General features: G+C 44.7%; 1 protein-coding gene across 1 annotated transcript in view; it reads right to left on the bottom strand.

The window, feature by feature from the left end:
• SELENOI (selenoprotein I) overlaps positions 1-15893 on the bottom strand; it is a 62825-nt gene that overhangs the window by 12989 nt on the left and 33943 nt on the right. Inside the window, exons 2-7 of the mRNA XM_032798634.2 lie at positions 12462-12530; positions 12012-12120; positions 4337-4411; positions 3521-3783; positions 1971-2079; positions 262-310 (exon numbers count right to left, since the gene is read on the bottom strand). Coding sequence (XP_032654525.1) covers positions 262-310; positions 1971-2079; positions 3521-3783; positions 4337-4411; positions 12012-12120; positions 12462-12530 — 674 coding nt within the window. The remainder of the gene's footprint in view (positions 1-261; positions 311-1970; positions 2080-3520; positions 3784-4336; positions 4412-12011; positions 12121-12461; positions 12531-15893) is intronic.

Genomic DNA, 15893 nt, shown 5'->3' with positions numbered 1-15893 from the left:
ATTAAGTATCAGAGGGGTAGCCGTGTTAGTCTGGGTCTGTAAAAGCAGCAAAGAGTCCTGTGGCACTTTATAAACTAACAGACGTTTTGGACCATGAGCTTTCGTGGGTGAATACTCACTTCGTCAGATGCATCAGACGAAGTGGATATTCACCCACGAAAGCTCATGCTCCAAAACGTCTGTTAGTCTATAAAGTGCCACAGGATCCTTTGCTGCTCTTGCAGAATTAGTTAGTTCACATGACTTTTGGAAAAAACTTACTTGTAAAAGTTAATCAAACTCATGGGCACAGTCACTGTGAGTGCACACCCTGAAAGAGAGAGAACGAAGTGAAGGCAGCGTAGTAATTCAGAGTCCATCGTAACCCGTGACCTCCTTTACGAGCATTGGCAGTGACAGTCTGCTAACCATCATGCATCTTTGTTTGTTTTTAAAACAGTCATTTGCAACATTACAGTAGCTAAAAGCTTACTTAAACCCGCTGTCACCCCACTGCTCCCCAGATTTTTTTAATGGCCATTAACATGATTTGTATATTTGACTCAGCGCTTAAAAAAAAAAAAAAAAAAAAAGCACTAAGAATTAACGTTTTTTGTTCTACAAATAAAAGCACACAACTCATATTTTAATATCAGTAGTCTTACTTAAACCCGCTGTCACCCCAAACTGTTAGAGTATGGAAATGCACATTTAGTGAACCCAAACCACCTCTACTCAGCGCTTAAAAAAAAAAAAAAAAAAAAAGCACACCGCCTTGGTTAGTGAAGTGCCAATAAATGCATTTATGGAAATAACTATTTCTTTTTGTAAAAACATGTATTTATCTGCATTTTGACCATAATTCCCAAGAAGACACCTAGTGGGCATCAGAGAAAGCATCATCAATGGTTTCACTTTTTCATGCAAGGAGGGCGTATTTCGGACACAGTCAGGTTATTATAAGGATAGAAGCAAACAAAACTACCTAGATTTAATGTGCACCATTTAGGACATGGGAACTGCCATTAACAAAAGCTTTAGTCATTTGACTAAGTTGCATGGCCTTCCCTGAAGGGCCAAAGTTCCATGAAACCCCAACACACTTCGAAAGCTGCCAGGGTGGCCAGCAGCTAAGAGATTAAACAGGATGAAGCTGAAGTTTGACCATGACTTCCCAGCAGGAAAGCTGCCTCAGAAGGCATCTTTTGAAGGTTAGTGCTACCAAATTACTTCTCTGCCCAAAGGGTGAACCACAGATACATTCAAAACAAGACAGCAGTAAAGCTACCCAATTCTTCCTGGTCAGTCAACCTGAACACACTTCAGCTCCCAGACTGACGTGAAGAGGCAGTTCTGATACATTACTCTGTGGAGAAGAGTGATGATGTAGATTTACATCTTCTCACACTCAAGGCTCAACTCATTCTTGCTGTTGGGAACTACAGACCAATCTGTTGCAACAGCTAGATTCAAAAGGAGAGTGTCTCAGAACACGCAGGCTGAGGCATCTAAATACAGACTTATCATCTAAGTCAGGGGTGGACAGACTGCAGACGCAGAGCAGTTCACAGCCACCCCTGATGTTTAGCGTGAGGGTGCAGACTATGGAAACAAGTGCTGGCATGTATTACTTCTATGCAGCTTAGCTTAGAATGGAGCATGCATGCTGGGACCACCTCCCTCCTGCAGCTTTGTTTCTATTAAAGGAGGAAGTTGGCTGCAATCTTCTCCATTCTATACAAGTTAGATGCAGCCCATGGCGACTTAGACAGTTCTCACCAAAACCTCAATGGGACTAGTATCAGACCCTGTGCATTATGTTGCTTTCAGTCTAGACCAAGACTCGTTTAGGCAAGTTCTCTACAGAGAAATTTTATTAAGTTTCTCTTTGCTAAAAATATAAACAAATGCTGACTGTTTTTTAAAGTGAAACACTGGCTATTGGTAAAGTGGTGGTGGTTAAAAATAGGCTTCAACATGGAGCTTCTTACCAATAATCATTGCAGTGAATAGGTCTCTATATAAGAAATTAAACAGGAAAGGTGCATACCAGGCCTCAACTCCCACAATCGCTGTCACTACGTAGACAACTGAAATGGTCTGAAAAGGAAATGCAGAGAAAGCGCAGACAAGCATTAGCAGCTGGAAAGATGGGTCAGACCAAATGTGCTTTTGGCGGGGTGACCATTCGTCACCAGGCAGCCCCGGGAGCCGCGAGCGTTGCTTTCCAATCAGATTTTCTCTACCCAGCTTTAGCTTTAACACAAGAGGAAGCCTGTATCTCCAGGTCAGATGCAACCACAGTACCCCAGGGCAGCTTTCAGAACTACTTGGGGCCCCGAATGTATGCCCCCATTCCCAGGTTCCTACGCTGACTGCATGTCAGGAACCAGCCCAACCTCTGCTTCCAGCACCACGACCAAGGAAGCCTCACTGCTAGTCTGGAAAGGGACAGGGTGAGACAAAGGTTGCTTGGTCACCGTGAGTTTTAAGGCCAGTCTGGAAAATGGATAGCAAGGAGAGGGGCCTGTGATGCTCTGCCCTCCCACGCTCCCACCCCCTGGAAGCTATCGGTTTGCACATGCACCTGGGGATAGCCCCACCCCACTGCTGGGCTGACCAGCACAAATACAGAGGACAGTTGTACTTCAACAGCACCCCAGAACCCGCCGCCAGAGCCACGTCTAACTGCCTCCTGTAGCAACCCAAACAATGGTATCTTCGGATTGTTTGAGGCACGATCAGGAAAATGCACCATGGATTAGTGCCAGGTTAGGAGAAACTGGAGATGCGGACCAGAGGATGACTGATTCCAAAGGAGTAGAGAAACCACGATTTTCCTGATGGAAGGGGCAGCTTTCAAAGGAATTTCTAGTGTTGTTCAACGATTCAGTAGAGATACCTGAACTCGTGGCAATCGGTGCTTCTACAACCACTGGACCCAATTCAATTGCACACAAGTATAAACTGCTAAGTTGATACAGTTACACAGGTGCCACAACAGAATCAGGCCCAGTCAGTTTTGGACAACAATTATTAGTATCCAATTTTTAAAGACATTTCCTGCTAATGCAAAAACCTAGATTAACAAAGATACTTGCAACACACATCACTTCTCTGCTGAAGAGAAATCAGATCTGTCCCAATCTAACTATGCAATAAAAGTTTCATGATAACTTCCTCCCTTGTTCCTTGATTCATTAAACTTGACTTTAATCATGGGAGCAGTCTGCTTTGCTGAATCAGGACTTCTTAAAGTAGCACTGATGATACAGTTCCAACTATTGGACCCTGCCACCAAGCAACCAAGCTTTTGGCCCTCTGCCAGAAAGCTCTCCTTCCTGAAGAACTCAGAATATCATTAGGTTTAGGTATGGTGATGGGCACTTCATGACTGCTAGACAGATTTCACCAAGGGAAAGATGCCAGGGCAGCACGTGCCCCTACACGCGCTACACAAATAGTTCTGGCAATTCACCAAAGCTTGCCCACTGTTTTCCAAATTAGTATTTTGAAATCAAGAGGCACAAGGGCTACTTACCACCTGGCTGATGTCATATCCCCAGGGCAGGAAGAGAATCCCTGTGTTATATTTCTCCCAATGGGAGAGGATGAAGGAAAACAAAACCACCCATAAGAGCAGATAGAGAACGAAGACGCTGACACCGTTGGCTCCCCGCCCAAAGGTGGAGTAAACAGTCACTACAAAGAACATGCAGGCCCAGCTGTCCAGGCCATGGTCAAAGAGCTCCCCCAAGGGACTGCTGGAGTTCGTTCGGCGTGCTTGCTTCCCATCAACACCATCTGGAAGGGAAGCACACAGAGAGGCAAAGTTAAACATTTCCAGGCAAAGCAAGGGACTCCTCTGCAGCTGCCAGATAACGTGTGCACTGCTGAGAAGTCAGCAATCAGCTTCAGTATCCAGCACTGTCCGTGGGGGTGCAGAGATTGAAAAAATAAAAATAAAAAAAACACTAAAAATCGTAGGAAGAGTCTATGTTAAATATTTAACAGAAATCTGCTTTCAGTATTTCACAAGTAACCCCATAAAGTCCGTTCTGATAGGAAGAGACATCTACTTTTATGTTCCTCCCTCGAACAATTGGGTAAAACAATAAAAAGTGGCAGTTTCCAGAGGCATCTCAGCCAGTGATATGTCAGTCACAACACCCCAGAGCAAGGGGTGGCAGGGAACCAAAGAATTACCCTGAATCAGAGTTTTGTTTCTTGGAGGGGGGGCTGAGGGGAAGAGGTTGGGAAACAGAACTAGGACAACAGTTCATTTGACTAATTAAAGTCATTATGATGATAGGCACATTAGAAATCTGTAACACATCACGAGAACCTTAAGTCTTACCAAGCGTATATGCCACGAAGTTGAGGAGACCCACCATGACCCACACTCTATTTGGAACATGCTCATGGTCAGGGGCTGTCGAGATTGGAAAGAAGATTGGAGAGTTGAGTACACACACATCAGCAGGTTATGCTTTGATACAAGAGATGCTTTCAACAAGAATTGTTTTAGCAATTAATTGGAACAAGATTCTATCCAAATCTGTGGGTCATCTTACTGTCATGAGGAGGCTCCTTTAAATTCTCTCACTGTGCTTGTACCACCTAAAGGAGATGCATCAAATCAGCCTTCACCTGCTCAGTTCCTACCAGCATTACCTTGTGCTTCTTTCTGCAAGGCATCCAGTAGATCCTGAAGATCACACTTTTTGCTGAATTTGTCAGAAATCTGGGCACACATTCAGGTTTCACACACTCAAACAGTGCATCTGCCTCCTTTCCCCATACCCTAAAACATGCAATAACATTTTCAATGGAACTTAGGCACTTTTGAAATTTTTACTCATGAGTTATTTTAAGCTGAAGGCTTTAGAGCACAGGATAAATTCTAGACTGTAATTGGATGGATCTGCATTTCCTGGGATGAAAGTTGAAGTACCTAGTTACAGTACAACCACAATCCTGGATTTCACTGCTAGGATGGCTTTGTTGCCCTCTGCACCCCACCACATTCGCCCTTCTAGAGGACAGAGAGAGCAAGAGTTCCAGATCTTTGTGCTGTGAGAAAACCGTTGTGGGCAAGATGAAATTCTATCTCCACATGGCAAAGCTTTCATTTTTAAAGTATTAATTTTGTGGCAGGTTGCAGTCACAGGAGTTAAGAGAGCGATGCCAGGAGAGGGTTAGTCCATGAGCCGCGTGTCATGTAATCACAATCCTGTCACTGAACGTGAGGATGCTTTGCTGTCATGGAAACAGAGGTGGGCAAAGATAAGAGTTCCCAACTGCTTACTTACTGATGCCAAAAATAAGTAAAAAACATCTGTAAAACATGATTCTATTCTGAGAAGGGACTGTGTGAACACAGTGGGGACGCACAGATCCACAGATTCCAAGGCCAGAAGGGAGCATTTTGTGGTCATCTAGTCTGACCTCCCTGCATAACACAAGCCAGAAAACTGCCTCACAATAATTCCTAGAGCAGAACTTTTAGAAAAAGATCCAATCTTGACTTAAAAATTGCCAGTGAGAATTCACCACAGCCCTTGGTGAACTGTTCTAATGGTTAATTACTCTCACCTGCTAAGAATTTAGGCCTTATTTCCAGTCTGAATTTACTGAGCTTCAACTTCCAGTCACTGGATCATGTTAGATGTTTCTCTGAAGAGCCGATTATTAAAATATTTGTTCCCCATGTAGATACTTATATAGACTGTAATCAAGTTGCCCCTTAACTTTCTCTCTGTCAAACAGATTGAACTCCTTGTGTTTATCATTACAAGGCAGGTTTTCTAATCCTGTAATCAGTCTCATGGCTCTTCTCTGAACCCTTTTTAATCAATCAACATCCTTCTTGAACTGTGGATACCAGAGCTGGACACAAGATTCCAGCAGCAGTCACACCAGTGTCAAATACAAAGCAAAAACAACCTCTCTGCTGTAACTCAAGATTCCTGTTTATGCATCCCAGGGCCTTTTGGCCACAGTGTCACACTGGTAGCTCACGTTCAGTTGATTATCCACCACAACACCCCCAATATTTGTTCAGAATCACTGCTTCCCAGGATGGAGTCTCCCATCCTGTAAGCCTGGCCTGCATTCTTTGTTCCTAAATGTACACATTTACAATACGGTTAAATATAAATGTATACATCTAGGAACTAAAGAAGGTATATTGTCTGTCAGTGACTCCATATCCTCCACACCAAGGCGTGCTTCTCCTTACTTTCAGTTTATCTTTTCCCCAGCCAAAATGATGGCGGAGGACCAGTAAGGACTTTTCAAAACCCTTTGAGTAAGGATAGGATTTTGTCCGATTCTGTGACTTTAACGGAACTCCATGACTTCTTTGGCTTCAGCCCCCACCAGAGCAGCCCCCTGGGCGCTGAGCTGGAGCAGCAGCAGTCAGTCCTTGCTGGGGACAGATCACAGACTTCCAAGAATTTTTGTTTATTCCCTGCGGCCTGTCCATGACTTTTACTAAAAATACCCATTCCAAAACCTTAACCTTACCCCATAAGTCACAGCCCGAAAACATGCCTGACACTTTTTCTAAGGGTACCAGAGCAAGAGCATTTTAAAAGTCTGCTTCCTGTAAACAGTTTAATTGCTGGATGAACAGAGATTACACTTAAAGTATATCCTTTCTCCCCACCCCACACCGGGGGACACCAGACAGACATACTTTCTAGGCAGTAAGACAATCAAGCGGTTGCAGTTATGGTCATTCATCTCCAAGAACTTGGTAAGCAGTTAGTCAAGCCTGCAACATGGAACCTTACTTTCCAGAGACCGCAGCTAGAGCAGGGACAACATTCTTCCAAACCCAAGGGCAGCTCCAGGCACCAGTAAGCCAAGCGCATGCCGGGGGCAACAAGCCACGCAGGGTGCTCTGCCGGTTGCCACGAGGGCGGCAGGCAGGTTGCCTTCAGCGGCTTGCCTGCGGAGGGTCCGCTGGTCCCACGGCTTTGGCAGACCTCCCGCAGGCATGCCACCAAATCTGCGGGATCCGGGGACCTCCCACAGGTGCGCTGCTGAAGGCAGCCTGCCTGCCTGCCGTGCTCGGAGCGACAAAATACCTGGAGCCGCCCCTGTCCACACCATGCCCAGCTAGGATGTGTCCATTTCATCTAAACATTCTTGGTAAGAAAAAATCAAAGGAACTTTTGCCATTGCCTTCAATAAGGCCAGAATGTTACTCTCTGGTGATTTAGGCCTCAAGGGATTCCCAGCCTCCACCGGGCCACTGATGAAAACCCAGAGTTAGAAGCAAGCTCAGTGTAAGTTTCTCATATACAGCACATTCTGCCAGTGCACCTAAATCCTGACCGACACCACCAACTCAGGCTGGCATTAGCTTTATACGTGTGCTAGGCAGACAGCTGATGTGGCAAACAGCCTCCATCTGAAGGGCATGGTTTCTGGCCAAGGACAGGAGAGATGAAATCTGAGATAAGGTTGTAGGGGTACCCATACCCCCTTCCCCAGCCACCTGATTCTTCGATCTGCAGCAATATACCACTTCCTGAATAATAAGTTAGGGCCCTGCTACCTCTGTGGTTCAATAGTGCTGCTAGATATGGATTATGGGACCCTTCAAAACCACAGAGCAACACAAGGTAATGTGAAGCAGCCCCCAGAATTCTTAAGCAACACAACTTTATTGTGAGACGGTAGCAGCACACTGGATCCAGAACAGATAGAAGGCTCTGAATTTACCATTCAGGTCAGAAAAGGTTCTTACTCAGCTAATGCATCTCAATTCTGACCCACAGCATGCGCTTTTCTAGGCCACGGACCCCACACGGGTACTTTGTCCTGAAGCAACCTTCAAAACACAGCATATAGCATTTTATTTTTTGGTGTAAGCAGCAACTAATTGTAACGTCAGATGGTAGTGTGGGTCAAGGAACTGATCATGGTACTGGGCACCAGACACTCCAGAGAGTCCTAATCTCTGCTTGATCATTTACTTATTGTGTTATCTTGGGTGAGTCACTTAGTCTGAGCCTCGGTTTTCCCATCTGTAACGTGGGTAGGATACGCACCTATAGCTGAAGCCATTAAAAGGATAACATGCATTAACTGTTCTCACATCTCTCACTTCCATTGCAGGGGAGGAGAATTGTGGTAGTCTCAGATACCAGCTGTGCAGTAATTTGTCTCTGGTGTCTCTCATTGTCCCTGTAATCTGGTGATTGCTTTACGTATTCAGAATACTTCTTGGATATTAATCTGTAAGTGCCAAGTATTAGTATTTGGCCGAACACCTGGAAATACCATTTGCCTGGAGCCAAATACTAGATATAGGAATAAGTTATAATGTGCCACATTTAAACGTTCATTTCAGCAGGATATTAACATGGATAGCGAACTTGACAGATGATATTTTTCTCCAATTTAAACTTCCTATTACCTCATATTATGAGAAAAAACACTGCAGATCAAACATCTTTATGGGAACTGCAATACAAAGCCATTAGTCGTAAGTGTTCTTTCCGTTTTTTCTCCAGTGATATTTTAGAAATTATACCGATTCTGTCACGAATGACTCTAATAAAATGACTAATTAGTTTCTAAAAAACTAGAGGTGGACTTATACACTCTGGTCTTAGAGACCTGATTCTGGCAGCTCTTTTGCTGAGCGTGTGTGTTTGTTTGTATTAAGAGGCACAGTTTGTTGACAGTAGCAAATCAGTTATAGGATCTGCCTTACCAAACAGACATAAAGGTGAAAAAGTGTTCAGAGAAGTTCAACAACATGATCCAGGGGCTGACTTACAAGCCCTTCCCTACAATCTGGCCTCTGACAAACCTGGAGTAATTTAAAAGAAAAATCCATTCAGGAAGGACATATGCTGAGAGCATTAGCAGGTCTGATGCCCAGGCAGAAGAGACAGTGTATCTGATCATATGCAATAGACCATGTCTTGCCATATGCACATTGCTTGAAGCTTCAAAGCAGTCTTCTCTCCCTCATGGGTTCATGGCAGTTGATGAAATCCTGAAAATATATCAGGAGACCGAAGCTTTGGAACTCAAAAAAAAACAAAACTTTCCCCTTGTGAGTTCACACGCTGACCTACGTCTACTGCTCTTACAGACCAGAGGGTTGGATTGTGGGGTGTTCTGCCTGTCTCACAGCACAGGGCACAAGAAAAAATCAAGTCCAGGCAATACACTAGTTTCTCAAGTGAGATGATGCAAGCCCCATTCTTTGGAACTTTAGGCCTGAACACACTGAGAACATCCTGCAGAGGACAAGCCTGCTCTGGCAGGGAGAAGGACTGGATGATCTGATGGGGCTTCTCCATCTGATTGTACGACTCGCGGGTACTATGAAAAACAGAACATAAGACCGAGGAACAAGACAAGGAGCCTTTCAAACCTGCTGCCTGCCACATTTCATGACTTCAGTGTCTGAGGGAGAAAGGGAACTGCAATGACAGAAGCAGGAAGGTCTGGTACGAAAATCCATTAGACAAAGGGGAGCAGCGAGGGCAGTGCTGGAAGAAGGGACCAGAAGGAAGCAGACCTTCTATTCCCTACAGTCACAACTATCCATTGGGAAGAGAAAAGATGCACGACATGCCAGAGGTACCATGGTGTGGCACCACCTCCTCCTAGCAATCCAGTGTTAGAGAAGTACCAGACTTTTCTGAAATTCAGCTGACTCCCTTCTGGGGACAGAATAATAAATTTTAATAGAATTCTGTGGAGTGGGATGAGATTCCTGAGCTCATTTCACTTGCAAACCACACAAAAATTTGCACGTCTTCAAGATGAAAGGCTAGTTCAGCCCTTTGTCCCCCAAGCCCTTTTGAGCAGTCAGCAGTTTGATATAACTAACTCTCCTAGATGGAGGACACCACAATGTATCTTCCCCTCATAAGAAGCCAACATGAGCCTGCAATTGGACAAATGTTGATACAGGGAATTGCTCCTGCAGCTAAACAGTTATTCATTTTTAATTCGTAGCTTTCCAGTGCAGTGTATGATTACTGCAGCACAGAGAAGTATTCTTGCTAGTGAAATTTGCCAATTTGCCAAGGAACAAAGTGCACAGAATTCCCTCAGTTGCTAATTGCAGCTTCACTTGCACTTCTCAGATCTCCAGCTGGGTTTTGATGATTGACCCATTACAGCTATTTTTTTTCAACAAGATCCTAGCTACCTGACATGTAACACACAAAATCTGAAGAGACATTACATTTGCTGTCATCAATAAGAGACATAACATTTTGTTCTTTACAAGAGATTAGCCACGAGAAGGGGTTATATGCTGGCATGTAACTGGGCACACAAATTAGACCTCAGAAGAGCAATGTTCAGTATTAATTCAGGGTCCAATTCTCTTACCCTGCACGTCTAGTCATTTACACTAGTACAATGTGGATGCAAAACACTGCCACCAAATCAAAAGGTAGCATTTGGCACTTACTTTAAGCCAGGTGCAGGGCAATGGAGAATTAAGTTGTTGCAGGATAGGAAGACAAACACTTCAAGGGAGATTGCACATCCTTCAAAGAGGAGATTCTCATAGCCTTCAGGTCTGTGACTTTGAACACTATTAAAGTGACAGAAGTGCCCAGAAGAACCCAATTTGTTAAGCCTCGTTATTTGCACAGCGTTAGAGCCAACGCCCAGATCTATGACAAGACAAAGGTGCTAGGGCAAGTAATAAAAGGCCAAACTGCTTCCTCTTTTTTTTTTTTTTTTCGTTACAAGACCTTTTTATTCCTTTCTTATGCCTTCTCTCCCATCAAAACATTCAGTCGGATGTTTAGGAAGAGCCATTCAAACATGGGATGCCGAACAGACGCAGGCACGCCCCACCATAGAGATTATGCGGTACACTACAAAGACTTCTGGAAAGCAAATCATTTTAGATTCTCTCGAGAACAAATGCAGACAAAAGAAACGTCGGGTATGTCAACACATAAGAGCGCAGCAGCGGTGCCACCTCAGCACTCCAGTGTAAATGCTCAATACTACAATGGGACAGTGTTCTCCTCTCGCCGTAGTTAATCCACCTCCTGCAGAGGCAGTAGCTAGGCCAAGGGAAGAATTCTTCCTTCCATCAGTCTGGACCCTTCTACATCAGGGGTTAAATCAGAATAGCTACGCCTCTCCAGAGGTGTGGCTTTTTCACACCCACAAGAGATGTAGCTATGTTGATGTAAGTTTTCAGTGCAGATCAGCCCTTAATGTCAAAACAGCCTCGCAAGACTGCTATATACATTTGCTATCCCAGATATAAAGGCTGCTTGCCCATCCTTTATCATGACAACAAGGAGGACTAACAGACTGAACAGTCATCCATCAGAAGAGGGAGATAAAAGTACACACGTGTAGCATGTAGTGTTTGGGTGTATTTAAATCCAATTGAGATTATTCGAAATCCAACAAAAAACAGGTACCAGTTGCAAATTTTATCTTTTTGTGAAACACAATTAGTTATATAGCACTGGTTCACACACAGCACTGTAAAAATAAACGAACTGGGCAAAGACAAGCAGGGCAGTAATCTAAAATTGGTATTTATCAGCAAGACAGGTTACATCATCTGTTATTGACACCCAAATATATCATTTGTCCTCAAGGCTGTAAGTAGCATAATGGGGTTTGTTTGGGTTGTTTTATATTTTTTTTTTTTAAGTGTGTGTGTGTGTTGAAGTCAGCTTGGCTTTAAAAGGTACAAAGAACTCTTAAATGTTGAGGTTTGGGGGATTTTCTTTGGTTGGGGTTTTTTTAAACGTTGGCTATTCCCCCTCACAAAACAACTGGAAGGAACGAGTCATATTTTGGCTGCGTTAGTACAGTATCATCCAGCAATTTCTGCCCTTGACTCTTCTTGCCACATTGAAATTTCAAAACCAAAGAACACTCCAGAGCAGTAGATAAGCAAGCCATGTCAGTCAGCACATGACACTGCAAAACTATGTTATAGGAAGAGATGAGTAACAGATCTTATTACTCACATGCTCTAAAATGTACACTAAAAAAAGCAGTCTTACCGGAAGCATAAAAATCAGGATCAAAGTATGCCATGAGGAAGAAGTTGAAGACAAGCAACAGGAAGCCAGAAAATGTTATCAGATTTGGAGCCAACCAGGTAGGGAAAATCTATGGGAAAGCAGCAAAAACACACACAAAGAATCACATTAGCACACACAATAGGCACTACACATTGCTTTTAACTACATCAGAGGAGGTTATGAATTATTGGTGTTAGATAGCGATAGAGGCTTTTGACATTTATGATTCTCCAGCATAAAATTAAGATGGTTACGCAATCACACCCCCAGTTATTGTCCTTTTTGAAGGACGAAGGTTGGCATTTGTCATGGGAATTAAAGCAGAGTTTTAAACAAAAGTCAGTCCTGTCTAAGAGATTATGCCATGACAGAAAACTGGCACTTCCATTTCCAGCACAGAACCAGATAACCAACAGGAATTCTTCTCACCTTCACGATAGTATTCCAGAATGGGTGCATAACATAGAGAGAGAGAGGATTGCTGTCCACCGCACTGTACTGCGAAGGAGAAGAAGAGAAATATGGTTAAATGAATGCTCCAGCAGGTCTCCCAGAAAGCCAAACATACTGACTAGACACAATATCAAATTATCTCAAAGGGATCAAATATCCCCTGGTTCCGGGGTTCTCAAAGTGCTGCGTGTCAGATAAGTCACAGTATGTCATACACGAGAAGGCTGTCATACTTGCCTATAGAACAGGGAAATATTAACATTTTAAAGATAATGGGAAAATCTGAAGCACACTCTGCCACCTTTGCTGGAAATATTGCAGTCTCCACGCTCATGGAACTCCTGCCCAGAAGTTGTCATATTTCAGGAAAAGTCTGACCACTGAATTTATATTTAAAACCTCAACCCTCCCAGCCCCTGGAGACACCTCTGCAAAATAACCCCATGAATATAACGTGAAAAATAACATGGGACTGGACGACTAGCGGCATAGACAATAAAAAGGAAGGGCTGCAGATCAGAATAAATAAAGACGATGTCAGAGATTTCTTCTGACTAATCTGAAAGAAATCAAGTCAGCAGGGCCTGAAGTTATCCACCCCGAGGTGCTAAAGAAATCAGCTGAAGAAATCTTGAAGCCACTGGCAGTAATATTTGCAAACTCATGGATGACAGTACCAGTACTTCAGTACCGGGTAGATTGGTTCAAACTACAGTAAAGAACAGAATTATCAGATACAGAGATGAACATGATTTGTTGAGAAAGAGTCAACATGGTTTTTGTAAAGGAAAATCATGCCTCATCAATCTACTAGAATTCTTTGAAGGGGCCCAACAAGCATGTGGACAAGGGGGATCCAGCGTACTTAGATTTCCAGAAAGATTTTCACAAAGGCTCTTAAGAAAAGTAAGCTGTCAGGGGATAAGAGGGAAGGTCCTCTCATGGGTTGGTAATTGGTTAAAAGATAACAAAAAAGTTAGGAATAAATGGTCAGATTTCAGAATGCAGAGAGGTAACTAGTGGTGTCCCCCAGGGGTCTGTTCTGGGACCAGTCCTGTCCAACAAATTTATCAGTGATCTGGAAAAAGGGGTAAACAGCGAGGTGGCAACACTTGCAGATGATACAAAACTACTCAAGATAGCTAAACCCCAGGCAGACTGCAAAGAGCTACAAAAAGCTCTCTCAAAACTGGGTGCCTGGGCAAGAAAGTGGCAGATGAAGTTCAATATTGATAAATGCAAAGTGATGCATATTGGAAAACATAATCCCAACTATACATATAAAATGATGAGTCCAAATTAGCTGTTATCACTCAAAGAGATCTTGGAGTCATTGTGGATAGTTCTCTGAAAACATCCAATCAACGTGCAGCGCAAGTCAAAAAAGCAAACAGAACATTGGGAATCATTAAGAAAGGGTATATAGATAATAAGAGAGAAAATATATTCCTTAAGTTCCCTATAAGCTGTGTGGCAGCACAGCAGTCTATTTAGTGATGTGCATGCACTCAGGGAACCTGCCCAGGGACCTGCTGTGGACAGGGCAGCGCGGTGCGGCCCAACCCCGGAGTAGCCCGGACCCAGATGTGGACAGGGTGGCATGGCACAGTCCGACCCCGGAGCAGCCTGGACCCAGACACAGCTCGGGCAGCACCACCTGGGCTGGCCCCAAGCGCAGCTGGGGCAGTGCAGCCTGGCCTGACCCCAGAGTGACCTGGACCTAGCCACAATTAGGGTCATGTGGCGCAGCCCCAGGCATGGCTGGGCCAGCCCTCCCACAGCCTGGACCTGCTGGGGCTGGGGAACAGGCACCTATCCTGCAGCCCCAGAGCTCCCACAGCAGGGAGAAGCACCTCTCCCCCACAGCCCAGGTGCTGCTACTGTGGGGAGAGAGAGAATTGGGGGGGAGGAGGGGAGTCCTCTCTCCCCACCTGAGCCTCAGAGCACCTTCCTGCACCCCAAACATATCATCCTCAATCCCGCCGCAGAGCCCTCACACCCCTGCACCCAACCCTCTGCCCCATGTTTGAGCCCCGCATCCCCTGCACCCAACTGGTACCTATCAGCTCTGTGTTCTTGGGGAACCAGGGTGCAGTATCCAGCCTATCTGACTCACAAAAGAACTTCCCCGCCCCCTGCTTGAACCAAAGCCAGTCAGAAGAAAATCTTACACAGAGCAATGAGAAGGCAGTGGGAGACGCACCTAAACCTGTGGGATAAGGGTGACAGGATTAAGGAAACTCGCCTAGCCTCATTTGCATCAAAGATGAGATAAGGAAGGCATCTCCATTAGCGTACAGAATGAAGAACAGATATTCCAAGGCAAGAACCACACTGAACTCTGGGACCAGAAAAGCGGGGAAGCATTGCATGATGGGGGATCTCTGCTCCAGATGTTAATGGACCCACACCTGCACACACCCAGCTCAGCAGTTATCAGACCAATTCTAATAATAAACACCTTTATTGGGATCCAAAATACCGAAGCTGCCTAATTGCACTGCAAGCTCCCTGGGAGGAACACTGAACATAACCAGGAATGATCAGTTCCTATTGTCTAGCCTGCACAAAACAACTGTGGAATACTCCCCTGAGCCATCAGTTTACCCATAAATAGATCTAGTGTTCTCCCTTGAACCATCATTCTTTCCCTACAAAAACCCCTACCCATGCTCAAGTAAGTGCTCTTGATGCCTGGATCCAAAAATCTGCATCAGTGCCACCGGGACTTCATCTTCTCCTGACCGATCGTGCTCGGGGCTCTGCCCGTCTCCCGCACTCTGGACCCTCAGCTACCACCAGCATTTGGGAAGACTGATCGGTTCACACTTCACGGAGTGGTGAGAATCCAGCGTGTAGCCTTCTGACCCTGACCTGTGTGATCAGTTATAGGTTTCTAAACCCGACTTTTATAATCAAATTTAAATTACATTTAATATTGTTTGTTTGGCTCCCCTTGTCTGGTTATTACCTGACAATAAATAACTGTCACAGTTAAGCTGGTTGCTTCTCTCTCTCCCTCCCTGCTGCCGCCCCCCCTCCCCCACATGGGTGTTTTTTGGCTTCCTCATTCAATCTGCAGCAACACTCCTCGTACCTAAGCAAAGATCCCTGCAGCACCCAAAAATCTGGTGGGGTTTGCTCATCAGGTGGGTTACTACCAGAACAATTGTAACATGAAAATGGAGCTAGGGACGTGCTGAACCTGGGACATATGAGGGTGGCAGCTTGGAAGTGCTCGACCCAGCCTGCTGAGTCCAGGGACATACAAGAGGTCTGTGACAATGTGGTTCTGGCGGGACCCAACTGAGAGTGCCAAATCAGGACCAATTGCTCAAACAGGGCAGTCACAGCCCAAGGCTGGGGTTTTTCCACCTCTAAGGCAAACCAAACCAGCCAGACAAAAGA

Source organism: Chelonoidis abingdonii, chromosome 3 (genome assembly GCF_003597395.2).
Source record: "Chelonoidis abingdonii isolate Lonesome George chromosome 3, CheloAbing_2.0, whole genome shotgun sequence".
Classification (NCBI taxonomy): Eukaryota; Metazoa; Chordata; order Testudines; family Testudinidae; genus Chelonoidis; species Chelonoidis abingdonii.
This window is presented reverse-complemented; position numbering and strand designations above follow the sequence as displayed.